The 17559-nt window shown below is 37.0% G+C and overlaps 1 protein-coding gene across 1 annotated transcript; it reads right to left on the bottom strand.

The window, feature by feature from the left end:
* Positions 1 to 3292: 3292 nt before the first annotated feature.
* Positions 3293 to 14354, bottom strand: LOC124260642 (transmembrane 6 superfamily member 1-like). The gene is made up of 8 exons (XM_046694972.1): positions 14104 to 14354; positions 12795 to 12996; positions 10642 to 10724; positions 9510 to 9625; positions 7633 to 7719; positions 7214 to 7306; positions 5798 to 5917; positions 3293 to 5485 (listed from the first exon to the last, which is right to left on the bottom strand). The coding sequence occupies exons 1-8, from the start codon at positions 14300 to 14302 to the stop codon at positions 5255 to 5257; spliced, it is 1131 nt and encodes a 376-aa protein (XP_046550928.1). The 5' UTR covers positions 14303 to 14354; the 3' UTR covers positions 3293 to 5254.
* Between the last annotated feature and the right edge of the window lie 3205 nt (positions 14355 to 17559).

Genomic DNA, 17559 nt, shown 5'->3' with positions numbered 1-17559 from the left:
AACGTAACATAAAATGCATGAATAAATCGATAATAAACAAACCTACCTCGATTGTTTGTTATTTATTTATGATATTCAAATATCTGACGGATTAACCTCGTGTTTCACCCGCAAAGCAGGCCTCATAGTTCGCTACACAAAGATCCTGAATGCGGAAGTGACGTCATCTGTTTTCGTTCACTTCATTGGTTCTCAACTCAACTCTTGTGTTGTAGACTTAAAACCAAGTAACTAACAATATACAATATACGGCATTACATATGTAGATAGAAATTAAAAATATTGAATAGATAAAGTAACAAGCAAAGATGTAAAGTGTTTAATATATCTCAAAATATAAAATTCCTGTGTCAGGAATCTAGTCACAATATGTTAGCTACATTTCCACGTAATGGTTTTTTGAATATGCTCATAGACAAACAACAAAATGGTGACAAGGATTATGATAATTTATAAACATGCTACTACATAGAATGTACCAGTCTACTTTAATAAATACAACAAATATATATAATGGACAACAAAAATAGATCAAAACAAACTGAGGTGATTAATATGTTTGCATTTTGTTGATTTTACGCCTTCAAATATGCTCTAGGTAAATGTACTTCTGTCTAAACTCATCTAAGAACATGTGGAAAGTTCAAGTCTCCTAAATATGAATTTTGACTCCTAAAATACAGGACAACATGTACAAAAATACATCTGGTGTTTCTTCTGAGTCAAGTAACCTGTTTCCTGCAAGGTATAATATAGGGGACCTTTTTCATTCTCTGTAGGGGCCCCATCGTGATATTGCTGGAATATTGCTTAAAGCAGCGTAAAACAATACTCACTCACTCTGTAGGGGCAGTGATGTAGCCTAGTTAAAGCATTCGGAAGGCCAGGGTTCGATTTCCCACATGGGTCCAATATGTGAATCCCATTTCTGGTGTACCCCATCGTGATATTGCTGGAATATTGCTAAAAGTGGCGTAAAACCCAACTCAGTCAGTCATCCTCTGTAATATGAGTGGCCTGTAAGTTATCTGAAGCACCACATTTCCTGTCCCATATATAATCGCCACTCCCCACAGCCAGACAAAAAAATTGGACACAAGGAGTGGTCATTTATTATGTAGAATGGGTCAGTCAGGCATTTCCTGAAATGCATCCCCAAGGTATGTTATTTGGGGAACATCTGAAAATGCTGCCCTATTGTCCTCCCTTTGATACAAATGGATGTGTTAACTTTTGATGTAGTCTGTCTCACAGTCCCTGAACCACATTATTTTCCCTACTGCCTAGCCCTCCCAGCAATGCTTTAGCCCTATATGAAGCAAGTCTAGATTTCCCCTGGTGCAGGAATATCCAAACTCACTGGGGCTCCTTTCAATTTAAATGGGTTTATTCGTTACTATCAAAAATATATATATTCGGGACTAAGCGTTAGTCTAGCTTTTGATGCATCACATGATGTTGATCAAGTTTGTGTTGATCATATGATAGCCTGACCCAGCCAGCGTTTTTCTCCACTGCTCCAGGAACAGCTGGTGTTTTACATCCTCTTCCTGATAGGATACTTAGAACTACTTGTACATGGGATCAGTATGTTTCATTCAAGAACTGACGTATACTTCTTATCAAACCACTAACACATGTCTCATCAGTATGATGACTTGTGATTCAAACATTATTTGACAGTTTTGTAACAGGAAAACAAACTGTAACAGACGGAGGAGATATATCATTGGCAGCCTTTCTTCCATCCTTCTCCATTGTAAATAGAAGTGAGTGAGTGAGTCAGTATGGTTTAAGCCGCTTTCAGCAATATTCCAGCAATATCATGGTGGGGACACCAGAAATGGGCCTCACACATTGTACCCATGTGGGGAATCGAACCCAGGTCTTCAGCGTGACGAGCGGACACTGTAACCCTTGTAAATAGTAATAGCCAGTAACTGCTTTGAGTGGCAATATAGACAAACTTAATGGATAACAACTTCTTCATTTCGTGGGTGCAATGTTTCGATACAGACTCTTTAATACCGATGTCAAGCAGGAATTTCTATACAGATTCTTGTACCATTGAACAAATGATAATGGTACAAGAATCTGAATGGAAATGTCACACCCACAAAATAAAGAAGTTGTTATCCATAAAGTTTGTCTATATTGTAATAGCCAGTGTTTTGAGTGTAACAAGTACAGCTCAACAGGTTCAGTGGCATAGAGATTTGTGATGTCAACTGATTGTGACATCATGGTAACCAGTGATGTCACAATCATCAGCCAAGTGTTTGGAAGCAATTTCTCCTTGGAGAAATCACATGACTTCAAACAATCATCATATCCTAAAGAAGCCATTTGTTTGCAAAAAGTGATAATCATGGAAATATTCTTTCATTTCTTTCAATATTTCTTTTCTTTATAACTGAAAACATTAAGAAAAAGTACTAAAAACATACTTTTAAGTAAATCATGCATCCATGCTTCTCAAAAAGGACAACATATTAACTCAGACATCTTCCACAGACAACATCACTCAACTGAATATTGGTCACAGGTTAGGTCTTGAATTGAGTGAGTTAGTGAGTTTAGTTTTACGCCGCTTTTAGCAACATATCACAGCGGGGGACACCAGAAATGGGCTTCATACATTGTACCCAAATGGGGAATCTAACCTGGATCTTTAGCGTGATGAGGGAACGCTTCAACTACTAGGCTACCCCATCACCCGCCTTGAATTGGAGCCATGCTTAATGTACATCACAACATTACTTAGCACGGTTTGTAGACGTGTCAGAACAGATGTCAGCTAATGACAATATTATAATACATCCAGTTGATGATCAATATCTGTACAGATTTTACTACCATCACAAAAAGATGTCCACTTTAAAGAGCCCCAGACTGAAATATCACAATCTGTCTGTGAGACAATTTTCTATTAAGTTTCCACAAATATTATTGTGGAGCATTTATACACAGAGGACACCGTAAGCAAACCACGGCCATTTTTTTATGTCACACAGAAACCTTGCAGTGTATGAAATAAGGCCCATCCGACCGCCCCAGATGGGCTAGATTTCTGACGGACGGGCTAAATTCACAGCTAGCCAGCCCGATGGTCTGGTAAACAATTTAGATAACATGTTCCATACATCTGAGTAAATTCACTGTATCTTAAAATCTATTTTTCAATTTGAACTTTGCATTTAGACTTGACAATTACTGTTTGAACATTGAACTATCGTATCGCAAGCTCAAAGCACTGCCTTGACATATATCATCCTTAAAACAGATGTCTAAACAATAACTTAAAATTGAGTTATTCTCTTTGGATTGTCTGGTCTGGCTAAATCCATTTTGGGCTGGTAACATTTTGAAGTTACCAGCCCTGATGTCTGGCTGGGCTTTTGACTTATTTCATACACTGAACCTTGACTTGCAGACCATGCAGCTTAAAAACTAAACCTGGTTATGTGGTACATTGTACATGTACTTCAATGTTGAAGGCTGTAAACATATGAAAATGGCAGTATGCAAAATAATACAATTTAATAAAATGTAACAGTTTAATAAACACAAAGAGATCTAATATGTATTGAACCAATATATATGTACTATAAAGTTTCCTACTACGAAAAAGGTATATATCAAGAAGCTGAGTTTAGAATACATTCTAGTAGTAGTCTTAGTAGCTTTAGTAGTATAAATAATAACAATGATTTACTAAAATTAAAGCAATTAATTCAGTAACATTATTAACAATACATTGAAAATTGAGTCTCCTTGTCAAAGCCCTCTATATTCAATGACCATGTTGATCAGTTGTACCATTGTCATGATGAAGATAAAAACTGCACAGTTATATACTGAAGGAGAGAAGAAAGGCAACATTTGTAACATGATGATTGTGCTTTTGTATCTGCTCCATTTAGCAGTGGTCCATCAACTCATATATTTTCTTAATAAAAACAATATACAATGTTAATCCATTAAATGTGATTGTAATTGACTAGATATACAATTGTATATGTACTAGCAATATTTCTGTATTTACATTTCTTTAAACTGCAAAACCTCTTGCCTTGCCCACTAACGGACAAGTTTCCTATTAGTGCACTGAAGGAACTCATCCATTTTGTATTTCTGTCGTAATTGTTTCAGGTGATAATGACAAAACATACCGTCTGCAAAGTTATTATTGAAATATTGATTCAAAAGAATTTGCAATAGTTTTTTAGGTTTTAACAGAAAACTTGTGTGAACAGTGTCAATCCACAAACCAAAACAAAAAATGCAACAAATCTTTAGCCAGTTCTCTTCCTCTATATGTTCCCCTATTTCTATCCATCAGTATATATAACTTGTATTGTCGTTCACTCCAATGCGACTCCAATGCTGCTGCCTTATTACCCCTGGGTGTTATGAGATGACAATCTGACAATGACAGCAAAAGCTGTTGTAAAACGTATAAATAACAAACATAAACATACATATCATTATACAAAATATATCTGAGTATAAAAGGAGGGATCTCTGTCTATTATCTCTGTGTATCCTGGTTTTATTACCCTTGTGCAATACATATCATATTTACCTCATATAAACTATGCATGACATAAAACATGAGGACACAATTACATTGGATATAATCTTTTACCATCAACCAGCTCTACAAATATTAAAACAGTGGATTATTATAGTAATCTGTTAGAAAAAGACTTTCTACACTGACTTGTGTCAGTGGTTTCAACTCAGGGTGTGACACCACAAAGACATATTTGGCATACAATTGTTGTATGTCAAAGTACAGGGGTTATGACTATCTTGGCACTCTGACTGTACTTAGGACAATGCATCTGACACATTGTACTTGGATTTAAATTTATCTCTTCATCTTGTGCATTGGTCCAGTTAGTTTCTTCTTCTGCACTTAAACTATGACATATGCATCTATTTTTACATACAAATGTACGTCCTTTATAGTACTATCCTTCATTCTCTAACAAGGCAATGTGAAGTTTTCAATCAAAAGTACCATGGTTTTAAACCTTTGTAAAATAGTTTGCAATTACTCTGCATTATCTTTTCATCCAGTGAAACAACCATCATTTTTAAAAATATTGTTGTCATGTATTTTCAAATTTATTTTTCCCTCACTAAACAACCATCTAAAATCATGTTAAACTTTGATTACAACAGTTTCAGAATAACCTTTATCCAGTGAAACAACTTTGATTAAACACTGTATGCAAACATTGTTAATTTAGTCCTTCTTCCGGTGAGAATCAGCAGTGACTGGTTCAGCTGTGTTGACAGTATAGGTTTCCCCAAACAGGTTAGGTCTTCTCATGCACCGCCAAGCAAACAGGTGAGGGCCAATCAGAAGTGCCAGATTCACACCCCAGAAGATGGCGCCACTGCTTCCTTCCATGGCCGCATGGTAACACTCAGCTGTGCGGTGGTGCAGTGATGCAGTGATGTGCACAAATTGAGCCTGGTGAGAAAATGGTTACCTTGTCATTAGGATGGAGAATGTGCAAGCATATGAACAACAGCCTAAGATAACACATGGGCAGCTCTCTTGTTCTAAAACTACAGTTCACAGGATTCTCCATCCTTTGCCTTTCATGAAATCTCATATATTTACAATACAATAGCCATTCTTAAAAACTGCTTTCCATTATTACTTAAACACACACACATTTGTCTTTGTTTCTAAAGTGACTGGCTGACACTGAATTACAGAAAGAAATTAAATTATCTAATGACATTTTTGATGAAGGTAAAACAAAAAGCAGGGTACTACCTGAGCTGCTGCACCTGCATGTATGAGGGCCATGTCTGCCATCCAGGACTGGGCTGGACAGGTGAGGCCATAGATTGCAGTCAGGTAGTAGAACAGGTAGTAATACAGGTACACCAGCATCTGGAACAGTCAGGCAGCACAGGTGATGCTAATCAGCACTATGACTGTTGTGAGTGCATGTTTCAATATCAGTCATGAATTTTCAATCCATCAAATCAGCTTTGATCTTATTTACACTTTATTTTAACTTTGTTTTGTGTAGTGTTAGTGTCACTCAGTGTTTGCCATGATGCAGAAAACTATTTGACGCACAAATTATCTCAAATATGCAGTGAATTTAGAAGCTTACTGGGCCCTTTGTTCTGATAATCTAAACATTGTTATGAGAGTTTGTTTTTTGTAATTTGTATTATCATTGATTAAGTGATAGTTATTGTTGGTCACAATGTTTAAAGTTTTGAGTGTGGGCAATAGTATTTTTAGAGGTACGCCTTTTTGTTAGCGCCTCAGAGTTGCCTCCCTTGGCATCTTGTTGACTTCATGCCATGGAGTGTTCCACCGATTTCGAAAACATTCTGAGTGGATAATGTTCTATTTTGCTGGTTCAAAGGGGACTTTTAAACCTTTTGTCATGGCAATTTATTAACCGTAACAACTTCTAAAACTAAATGTTTGCCTGTTAACTGCTCAGTGCTGATTAAATACCTGACCTGCCTTACCTTTTTTTGTCGTTACTAAACAATCACAGTTAATGTCTTGATGAAAGCTCTAAACTGATGTTGACTCCCAAAAACATTTCCATGACTCCCTCTCATGACACCAGGGAGTCATGGTGACTCCTGAATTTTTATGCCTAGGGCAAACACTGTGAATATGTTTGTTTATTCAAAATGTATAGTTGACAACAGCAAATAACTCATTTTTCTTATTTGCAAGAAGCACTAATTCCTTTGCTTCTCCACAAAATGAAAGGATATTGTTTTACGGCTCCATCTGCATGATGATACAGTGTCACCCTACCAGAAAGGCTATATGGCGTTTCTACAACCTAAACATAATCTTACCAAATATTATTTGAAATATTTCTTTCTTCATTTTTATTCTCATTTCTGTGGTCATACTAGTTGGTTTGTTGATTAACGCTGCACTCAGCAGTATTCCAGCTATATGACGGTGGTCTGTAAATAATCAAGTCTGGACCAAGCAGCATGAGCATCGACCTACGCAATTAGGAACTGATGACATGTGTCAACCAAGTCAGCGAGCCTGACCACCCGATACCACTAGTGGTCGCTTATGACAAGCATGGGTTGTTGAAGAACAATTTTAACCTGGATCTTCACGGGTTACGTGTTGATTTTACTTGATAGGATAAAGAATCAATTAATCTCAGTTTTAAAGTCTGAAATGACTTACCTGCATCTTTGGATACACATTTGGATCATTGAGGTAGGGTTCTACATCTGACAGGTAGGTGTGCATAATGTCCGACTTGGCTCCCAGCACAGCCTGCAAGACAAGAAGCAACCATAGCATGTGGACCTATATTTAGGCACTATTGTAAAACAAAGACATTTTAATAATATAATTTACAAATTACTGTCACTTATGTATGCATGAAACAACTGTGTTGCTGTGAAACCTAAGTACTTCCAGAATCGTTCTTGAGAATAGCTCTCACTGTAAGAAAGAAGTTGCTCATCCATATATTGTTATTCTTCCTGAATACCATTAAGGGCCACTGATTTTGCCTTATTATACATGTATGTGTCTAAACTGAAAATATGTAAAACCTTTTAAAGATTCCTTTGGTATTATATAAATTTCATGCTCACCATCCCTCTAAACACAGCAACTATGGAGCACAATGTAAAGAAGACTGCAAACAGCAGGTCAACTGGTCTTTCTAGCAGACTGGGTATCTGGGAAAACAAAAAGTAAGGATTTTACACCACAACTATTCACAGGCAGCAACGAGTACCACAGATGCAAATAAATAACTGTTCTCCGGCATCATGCATGATTTTATAAAATAGTTACTATTACCAGGATATTTAGGATATTACCTTATTCACTCTAATAAGCATCAAGTATGCTCAGAAAATTCAGAAATGGGGCCCTTATATAAACCGTACATGAGATCCACTTCTTGTCCGTGACAAACTTTTTCAATCATAGCTGAAGCTAATAACTTAGTAAAACAGAGACTGTGACGAAACCTTTCAGTTTTAGTACACATTCTTACAAAAATTACTGATGGTGAATATGGTAGAGAAGAATGTGTGTGGTGCTTATTGGATAGGAATCAACACTACTACAATGGTAAGTACAACATTGTATATTAAGGGTATGGGTTCGTATCTTTCAATATGCACTTTTGTCATCTTAAGTCCAAACACATCAAAATATCCAAACTGCATGACATTGTCAGTGTATGAAATAAGGCCAGTCCGACCGCCCGAGACGGGCTAGATTTTTGACAGATGGTCTAAATTTACAGCTAGCCAGCCCGATGATCTGGTAAATTTTTAGATATTCCATACATCTAAGTAAATTCACCATATATTGGTGTCTGGTCTGGTTAAATCCATTTTGGGCTGGTAACATTTTGAAGTTACCAGCCCTGATGACAGGCTGCGTTTTTGGCTTATTTCATACACTGATTACATGTTTGTGCTTCAATTGTAAATTAGTCCAAGGGAGACAACTCTTTGAGTATGTGAAATCTGACCCACAAAAAAATACTATGTGACAAATACATGTAAGAACATGCTTTCCTTTCACACATTTTCTAGTTTGTATCTACAATGAGTGAAGCCCATTACTGGTGTCCCCCGCCGTGATACTGGAATATTGCTAAAAGCGGCGTAAAACCAAACTCAGTCAGTCAGTCAGTCTAGTTTGTATCTGTTCTCCATAATTTTTTATTTAAAGTGTCCATTCCACTTGTCAGTATCATTTGTCAAGGTATCTTCTAGATACTCGGGAGCAGGGCAAAAACCACCCGGACAAATGTCACCTAGGACAAAAGCCACCTAGGACAAATGCCACCTAGGACAAAAGCCACCTGGATAAATGCCACCTAGGACAAATGCCACCTAGGACAAAAGCCACCTGGACAAATGCCACCTAGGACAAAAGCCACCTGGACAAATGCCACCTAGGACAAATGCCACCCAGTTATTTTACCATTACACAGAGGACCTTCTTGACTTTAACGTTGATTTTGTTGTAAAATTATGTAGACTTTGATGAATAATTTGGTTTCTTATAAAAGAATATTCACTTTGAAAAAATGTTGATTTTGATGTAAAGTTATGTAGACTTCGATGAATAATTTGGCAATATTAATGAAAGTGTGAATGAAAAATGAAAAAAGAGGAGAATGAAAGCAATAATGAAAATGTGTAAATGAAAATGAATTATCATGCAAATACATCTGGGAAACATGATATTGTGTTGGTGGTTTCTATTTTTATTTGGGTGGCATTTGTCCTAGGTGGCATTTGTCTGGGTGGCATTTGTCCTAGGGGGCATTTGTCCTAGGTGGCTTTGGTCCGGGTGGCATTTGTCCGGGTGTTTTTTGTCCGGGTGGCATTTGTCGAAGACCCTAGATACTCAAGGGACTGATACTAATGAGACTTCTGGTATCAACATCAAAGTCAGTTTAGCCATGCAGCTACCACAGAACAGTTACTTCCTTGATACTTACCCTGAGGTACGACCTGACAAACAACGGCCTCTCCTTGATAAACTTGAAGCCAGCAACCAGAGGTATTATCATGTAAGGTACATTGAGCAAGTACGACCACTTGATACCAAACTTCCCTGTCAACAGAATATCAATAGCATTTAACACAAAAAAACTTTCCTACAATAAATTTACTTCTTACGTTTCAATCAATAAAAAGAAAGCAGTCAATAAAATTGTTTTAAGCACTTATCTAAATTTGTCGCATGTAACATATGGAATATAGGAAGTGTTTTGTCTTTCTCATATTTTACGTTTTCCTGGCATCTTAGTAGCAGGTTCTGGCCTACCCCTTGAAATGCTCAGGGGGTGAAAGCTGTGTCTAACAACAGGGCTAGGTATGGGTTTCTTCATGTGCTCCATGAAGATATTTAGCTGTGCCTTTTGGAACTTCAGCATGCCCACAAGCAGAATACTCTTTGTCAATTTCTGAACTTTGTCAACATTCTGTCATCTAGGCCAGAAGACATGGTGTTGAGAATCGTTGAGATTGACAAAAGTCTTTTTACTTAATTTAGCTATATCACTGCATGTCATAACTATGTAGGAAGAATTTGAGCCCAAAGCGTTGCACGATACTTTGGTAAAAGCCACAAACATCAGGTTGGTGCTGATAAGCCTAGAAGCAAAGTAAGGTCAAATTGGGATTGACGCTTACATGGATAGGTTTTTCGATGAAATTTAAGTTACGCTGCTCTTTTATGTATGGGCCACCTGTCCCCCAAGCTTTGTATTGGAAACACTGTTACAAGGTTTTATAATAACATATATAGTTCTATGATTAACTTCTAACAGGAGGAGCTTGTTTATCCATTCCACAGCAATATTAACTGGGCACTACACTATGAGGAATTTTAAACCTGAACAGTAGCAGACATATCATGTTTTTCAGGTTAAGGTGAGAGAAAAGTCTAAAATGACAACACCTTTGATGTTTCACACTTTGATGACATCAGTATTTTGCTGACATATCAATTTAAGGATCATAAATTGGGATCAAATCTATAATTCTAAATCCTCGGTGCCTGATAGAGCTTTTTGCCACTTTTATCCACTGAACAAAGAATCTTGGGATTAAACGTCTGAGGTTTACCTGCTACATTTCCGGGCAGGAACACGATCATACTGTTCATGATGGAGCCCACCCAGTACAGTCCAACCTCACGGTAACTCTCCCTGAAACAAAACAAAAATAACAAACACAAGGCAAAAAAAATATGTCCGTTTTTGGTAACCCGACCGACCCTATCCTAACCACCCAAAAAAAAACACCCACCCCGACCCTAAATCTTTTTTTTAACCAAGTCAATATCATTACTGGAGTGCATTTCAACTCATCATTTTTATCCAAATCGATTATGATATTTTCATGTTTTTCAGTGTACATAGGGCTAAAATGGATTGCATTGAATTGGCATAATGGGTCCTCAATGAATAAATCTGCAAATAAATAACATAAATAATGATTTGATATAGAAATCTTTCAATGTTTCATCATAAGGCATTGTCACTACATGATATGGTACTCTTGAAGACCTCAGGTGCCCACCTGGTGCCACTAAGAAATAAAACAAAAGAGTAAAAAATAAAAAGATAAAACCGACCCACCAACCCTATTTTTATAAAGCATGTAATAGGAAACGGACATATATTTTTGGGGCCTAAAATATTTTCACTGAAACAGAACCACTGCGGTTCAGGGAATTACAGCTATAGCACTACACAGCCTAAGTAAACGTAGGCTCAGTATTATTCGTTACACTGCTTTACTAGTAGAAGGTCGTGTCAGCTAACCTTTGAGCGACCTATGACCGTCCAGTCAAACGCGAGACGGACGAACGGATTTAACCAATCAGACAACGACTACTTGTTAGGGTTCGGCGGGACTTACAAAACGGTTTTTGGATTTTTTCTTCCCTGGTCGCTGACACTGATCTATATATCAACAAAAGAAAATCTGCATAAAATACAGATATTTGACCTGCAGTAGATATGCTTAGGGATTCTAATGACAAGGTTACTATAAGCTTATATTTCTGCAAGATGACATCCTTGAATATTGACAAGAACGCTTTTTTCAGCGACTGTTTACACATTGCGTCCTTCATGTGTATCACTCGGAAGCGATCGTGCGGAAAATAGCATTTGGAATCGTTTGAGTTTTTATGTAAAGGTTCAAAAGGTATGTGTGAATATTAACTTCCGCGATTTGGTAAGCTGTGTTCTGATTGGTCAGTCCAAAAGGTTAGCTGACCCGATCTTCTACGAGGGTTTGTTAGACTCAATATAGCAGTATAACGAATAGTACTGAGTTTACTTAGACTGTAGCACTACATAAGGGCTGTGTAGAAGGGAACATAATAAGGACAGCATATTACCTGCCAAACAACAACGCTATACATATGAGGCTCTATGTATCTCCTTTTCCCTTGGACTGTGTTAATGATATGTCAATAGGTCCTTTTTCAAGATTTTAATTCTCTATATCATTCTTACACTCTTATGCATCTGTTTGCTCTGACAAAATATATTACCTATATTAATCCCATCATCTATGTGACTGTTTGGTTTTTATGTACAGTACAAATTATAATTGAATTGTAGAATACTTGGGAGACTGTGTCCTTGGAGAACTTATACCCAATCCAGAGATGCCAACTCTAATTTAGCCCAGTTAGTATTTTGGCCAAAAACTGATGCAAAAATTAGCATTTTTTTGCCAAAAGTAGTATTACCTTTTCCAAAGAATGTTCATATTTAATTAAAAATATATGGATATTCTAAGAACTTGTTATTAACATTCATACTCACCTAAATCAGTAGTAAGTATCCACATATAGCTTGATACTGAATAAAATGTGGTTGAAATTTATTGTATATGGTATGTATGCTAATTGATTATATATTTTAATGTACTTTTTGAGAGATTTGTATGTTTTTACTGCTATTGTAGTCACATAGTTTTGTGTTGTTTTTTCATAAATAAAATTGTATGGTTTTGACATCTCTGCCAATCCCATTCCCCTTTTATGAATAAAATATACTTAAAAGAAAACAATCTATGCACCTATCTTGACTTGAATAAGTTACTAAAACTTTTGATTAACTGAAAAATTACTATTTCATTTTAATGCAAAACCACCAATGTAATGTTCCTATACTTCTTTAACAGCTTATTACTAGTATTCAATAATCAAAGAGACATGTTTTGACATGAGAGAGCCTAAGAGCAAGTCTAGCACCTACCCTGTACAGTATAGTGTGATGATGGCCAGATACAGAGCCAGGTGAGCTGTACCATCCCAGTAGTTGATCATGGTGCCATAGGCGGTCTTCAGGTACGGCTCCCCTTCCAGGAAGTAGAAACCCATATACCCTGACACATAGCCATCCAGCTCTAGCCCAATGAACAGGTCGATCACTGAACTCCATGAGAAACATGCACAGGCTGCAAGTCAAACAATGTGTTGGAGTTAAATTATATTTAATTCCATTACTAAACATATGTGGTGACAATGAGAAATGTCTATCAATGGCATCTTTAACAATGGAAATGACAGTATGACAGGTTCAGAAGCTCACTTGAATTGGATGCAGTGTACAACATCAGATTTCTTCATCTTATCTTTTTTTTATGTGATTCTATTTGATATATACACTTTGCAGTCGAAAATATCCCAAACATATTTGTCTATGAGATAATGATAAATACTAGCAGTACAAAAAAAGGAAATATGATAGTTACCATTTAAACAAGGATGCAACACTTTACATTTAGTCTCTTTGATGATGATAAGACGAGAAGGTTTTGCAAATATTATCAGATTGATATCTAGTCTTTGAAAATATATAAATAATACAAATAACACACTCCATTTAAACTGAAAATGAGCTAAACATATTAGATTGAAGTGAGTGTGTTTTCTTGGGAATGATAACAGAGCTTGAACCTGAGGAAAACCAATCAACATTTGCTTCATTATTAGGGCTGGAAGATAATTTAGATCAGGATCTGTGAGACTGACTGACATATTATATATATGGTCATTGATATGTTTCTAATAAATAGGAAGAAGAAAAAAATCACCAATTGTACAAGTTATTTTTTACAAACTTTAAATTTAAACACTTTTTAAGAGTATTTATATTAATTTATGATGCCCATGTATATCACTATATGTTTATTATGTTTAATAAAGGGAGTTAGAAAAGGGTCAGGGTGACCTGCTGTTTTTATTAGTGTGAACGGGTACAATTGTCATCATATCTCATCACCATAAATTTCCACAGCATCGTGGAAAACTGACATAAAAGAACTTAATATTATGTCACATCGGAATGAAAATTTGAGACTGGTAACACAGAATATGGCGTATTCTAGGAATTACACGGTTGTCTCCCCTGCTGAGAACTTCCATGTCTCACTAAAGTGGAATGAACTAAATTGATACGAGAGTTTACACTACAAACAGTGTATATTCAACCATAAATCATCTTGCACTCGTTAAAAATGTGTGTTTTGTGGTTCAGATATTCATGTATAAAAAAAACTTACCGTAGATGACCGGGTCTATATTTCTAAAGAACCGCCTCATAAAAAGTGCCGGTAGAACTGTTGCTCCTAATAAACTTAACGTCCCTGCTCCGAAAACAAGTCGCTGATCTTTCATTGCATCTGTTTTGTTCAAATAATATGCTGTCGGAAGAGACGTCAGTGACGTCAAAATGACAACGAACACAATCCACAACGACATGCTAAAGCCGGTACTGCTACAGTCTCACAGATCAAAGGAGCCGCCAGTGCTGTGGTAGGCAGGTGCACAATCAAATATGTACTACTAGGTGTACTACTAGTTGTAATTGTAACCAAATAATTACATTTTGTCACATGACTACTTAATAACACATGTAACTAACAACATTTATATATTTTATATGTATTTCAATGTTTCGTTGCATTCATTGCAGCTTTTGAATGCCATAGTTTATCATATTTACAGCTGTTGGGACGATATATATAAAAGTAGACGTACTACTAATATTATCGTGCTAAATTCGTCTGCTCGTTTCCTGCTGATAGCTGATTATATTTAAATTCTGTTTTGAGATGATGATATTTTTTTAATTAAAATATAGGACTACCGATGAATGTATTTCTTTCGGTTAGTGAATATCTATATCCAGGATACGATATTCTTGACGCGGGAAGCACGCGTCCGTATTATCTTTTGAATATGCTTAGGTCACAGTTAGATTCACACGAAAAGGCTCCGAAACAAAGACATGAATCTATTTTTAGACTGTACAGCACATCTGCTAACTCTTAATTGTCGACATGCCTGTTCATCTTTCTTTTTTTCTAGCGTGTTCACAGAGGGACGCCCAGATGCAGCAGGCATGCACGCGAAATTAACAGGAAAGTGGGGATTTATCACCAATAAATATTAATAATGAAGATTGCTGAGAATAATTTCCATGTATTATTTATTAACCTATCAACAATAAAATAATTATTTATACTGCATTCCTTCAATTATTGTTCTTACAGCAGTAGAACATATTTAATTAGTATTATTTTATTCGCATACAACACTCATGTCATAACACTTTACTCAACCGCTGTGAAGTCAACTATGAGAACCCACAGTGAGAACAATGTGGATGTAAATAGTATATATATTATGTTTCATGTCCTATGTTAGAGCAAGCAAGCGAGGCAGCACAAGCCGTATTGAGGTTCTTCATACTTGAAGTATTCAATGGTCATGATTTGTCCCAGGTAATGCTATCCCCGTTGGACCCTACCGTGACCCGTGGAATGGCGCTATGTCGTACTAACCAAATAAATGCCGGTGCACAGGAAATAGGTAAACACTGAGACTAAAAACTAATAAGAGTTTGGATGATTTTAGAACAGTCGGACTATTTTCAGCAGGGCGTGACCTAAAAAAATACCTAACTACACATTGTGCGGCCTGAGGTGAATAGCCCTAGCATTGACAAGGGTTAACCAGCGAGCACAGGCACTTCGCGGTCATTGCATTGGAAAGATTGGACCAAGATTGACGTATTGTATTTGTAAGACATGAAATGACATGTACAACTGGTGAATAATGTAAGATAAAAACATGCATACACCCTTATTACACTTCTGCAGTATTTCAGTTATATCGTGGTGTGCCGGGCAGATGACCGCTGTAAGATTCAAAGTGAGTGAGGGCGTTGGGTTTAGCGCCAAGTTGAACAGTATAGCGCCGAGTTGAACAGTATATCAATTAAATCTCGGTTTGTCCGTTTAATGGGTGTAGATGGTCGGTGTAGAATGTCGAATGAGTGAGTTAGGTTTAGCGCCGAGTTGATAAGTATACCAATTAAATCTCGGTTTGTCCGTTTAATGGGTGTAGATGGTCGGTGTAGAATGTCGAATGAGTGAGTGAGTTAGGTTTAGCGCCGAGTTGAACAGTATTTCAATTATATCTTGGTTTGTCCGTTTAATGGATGTAGATGGTCGGTGTAGAATGTCGAATGAGTGAGTGAGTTAGGTTTAGTGCCGAGTTGAACAGTATTTCAATTATATCTTGGTTTGTCCGTTTAATGGATGTAGTTGGTCGGTGTAGAATGTCGAATGAGTGAGTGAGTTAGGTTTAGCGCCGAGTTGAACAGTATTTCAATTATATCTTGATTTGTCCGTTTAATGGTTGACATGGTCGGTTCATTTTATAATTGGAGAGGTTTGTCACCCCTGGGATGTGTTTGTGGGGTGTGTGTGTTGGGGGTGGGGAGGGGTGACAACCATTATTGGCATGAGTATATCTTGGTTTGTCCGTTTAATCGGTGTAGATGGTCGGTGTAGAATGTCGAATGAGTGAGTGAGTTAGGTTTAGCGCCGAGTTGAACAGTATTTCAATTAAATCTCGGTTTGTCCGTTTAATGGATGTAGATGGTCGGTCGGTGAGTGAGTTAGGTTTAGTGCCGAGTTGAACAGTATTTCAATTACATCTTGGTTTGTCCGTTTAATGGATGTAGATGGTCGGTGTAGAATGTCGAATGTGTGAGTGAGTTAGGTTTAGTGCCGAGTTGAAAAGTATTTCAATTATATCTTGGTTTGTCCGTTTAATGGATGTAGATGGTCGGTCGGTGAGTGAGTTGGGTTTAAAACCGACTCGAACCGATGCCTAGTTTCGGGCGTAATGTCTGTCAGATATTTGGTTATAAGCGCCAGGCTAGCTATTCTCGAAACGTTCATAGCCCTACGAACTTCTTAAGCCCATTCTAAACACATTGGCTACGATCAAAGTAAAGAATTCTTAGGGCTACGAACGTTTCGAGAATAAGGGTCCCATTTGTTGTGACGGCTCTTTACTAAGCATATGTAGGGGAATAATGTATAGAATCTGAAATTATCTAGCAACAATGAATAACATGCCCTGTCAATATTGCCAGCTTTCATTTTAGGTTTGTAAAGATGTAGCCGTAGCTTTAAGAAACAATCGATGTTTACAGCTGAAATTACAAGATTAGATTCTCAGGTGAGATGCTTGGGTTTTATTAGTCCCTTTGAAATATTACAAATATTGCAAATGTTTTGCATTGGCGGCGTAAAACTAAACTCACTCACTCACGCTAAAAATATATGCTGATCCCGTTAACACTGCCTCATGGATACATCTTATAACGAAAGCGACACGCCCACTCTCTTGGGTTGCACGGCACAAGGGAGATAAGTTTCGAATTAGCTCCCTTGGTATTCAAAATGGCGACTTCCATGTGTAGGGCATGGGTCTCACGAAGCATCAAAGTTTTTAGTCGAGGAATATCATTTTCAGGTGCAGTATGGTTATATTTTACACGTCAACACTGTATATTACACTACATATATTTCTCTGTAAGACATATGCTCTATCGTCTTTTGTGAGTTGTTATTGGCAAGCAAATCTGATGGTTTGTATCGCCGGTGCTGTGGCTGTCAACTGGACCAAGGTCGTCGTTTGGGATACAGTCTATATTCTAA

This window comes from Haliotis rubra, unplaced genomic scaffold (assembly GCF_003918875.1).
Source record: "Haliotis rubra isolate DU_JTF1 unplaced genomic scaffold, ASM391887v1 Scf770, whole genome shotgun sequence".
Lineage (NCBI taxonomy): Eukaryota > Metazoa > Mollusca > Gastropoda > Lepetellida > Haliotidae > Haliotis > Haliotis rubra.
The sequence above is the reverse complement of the archived record's forward strand: the minus strand, read 5'-3'. Positions and strand labels throughout refer to the sequence as shown.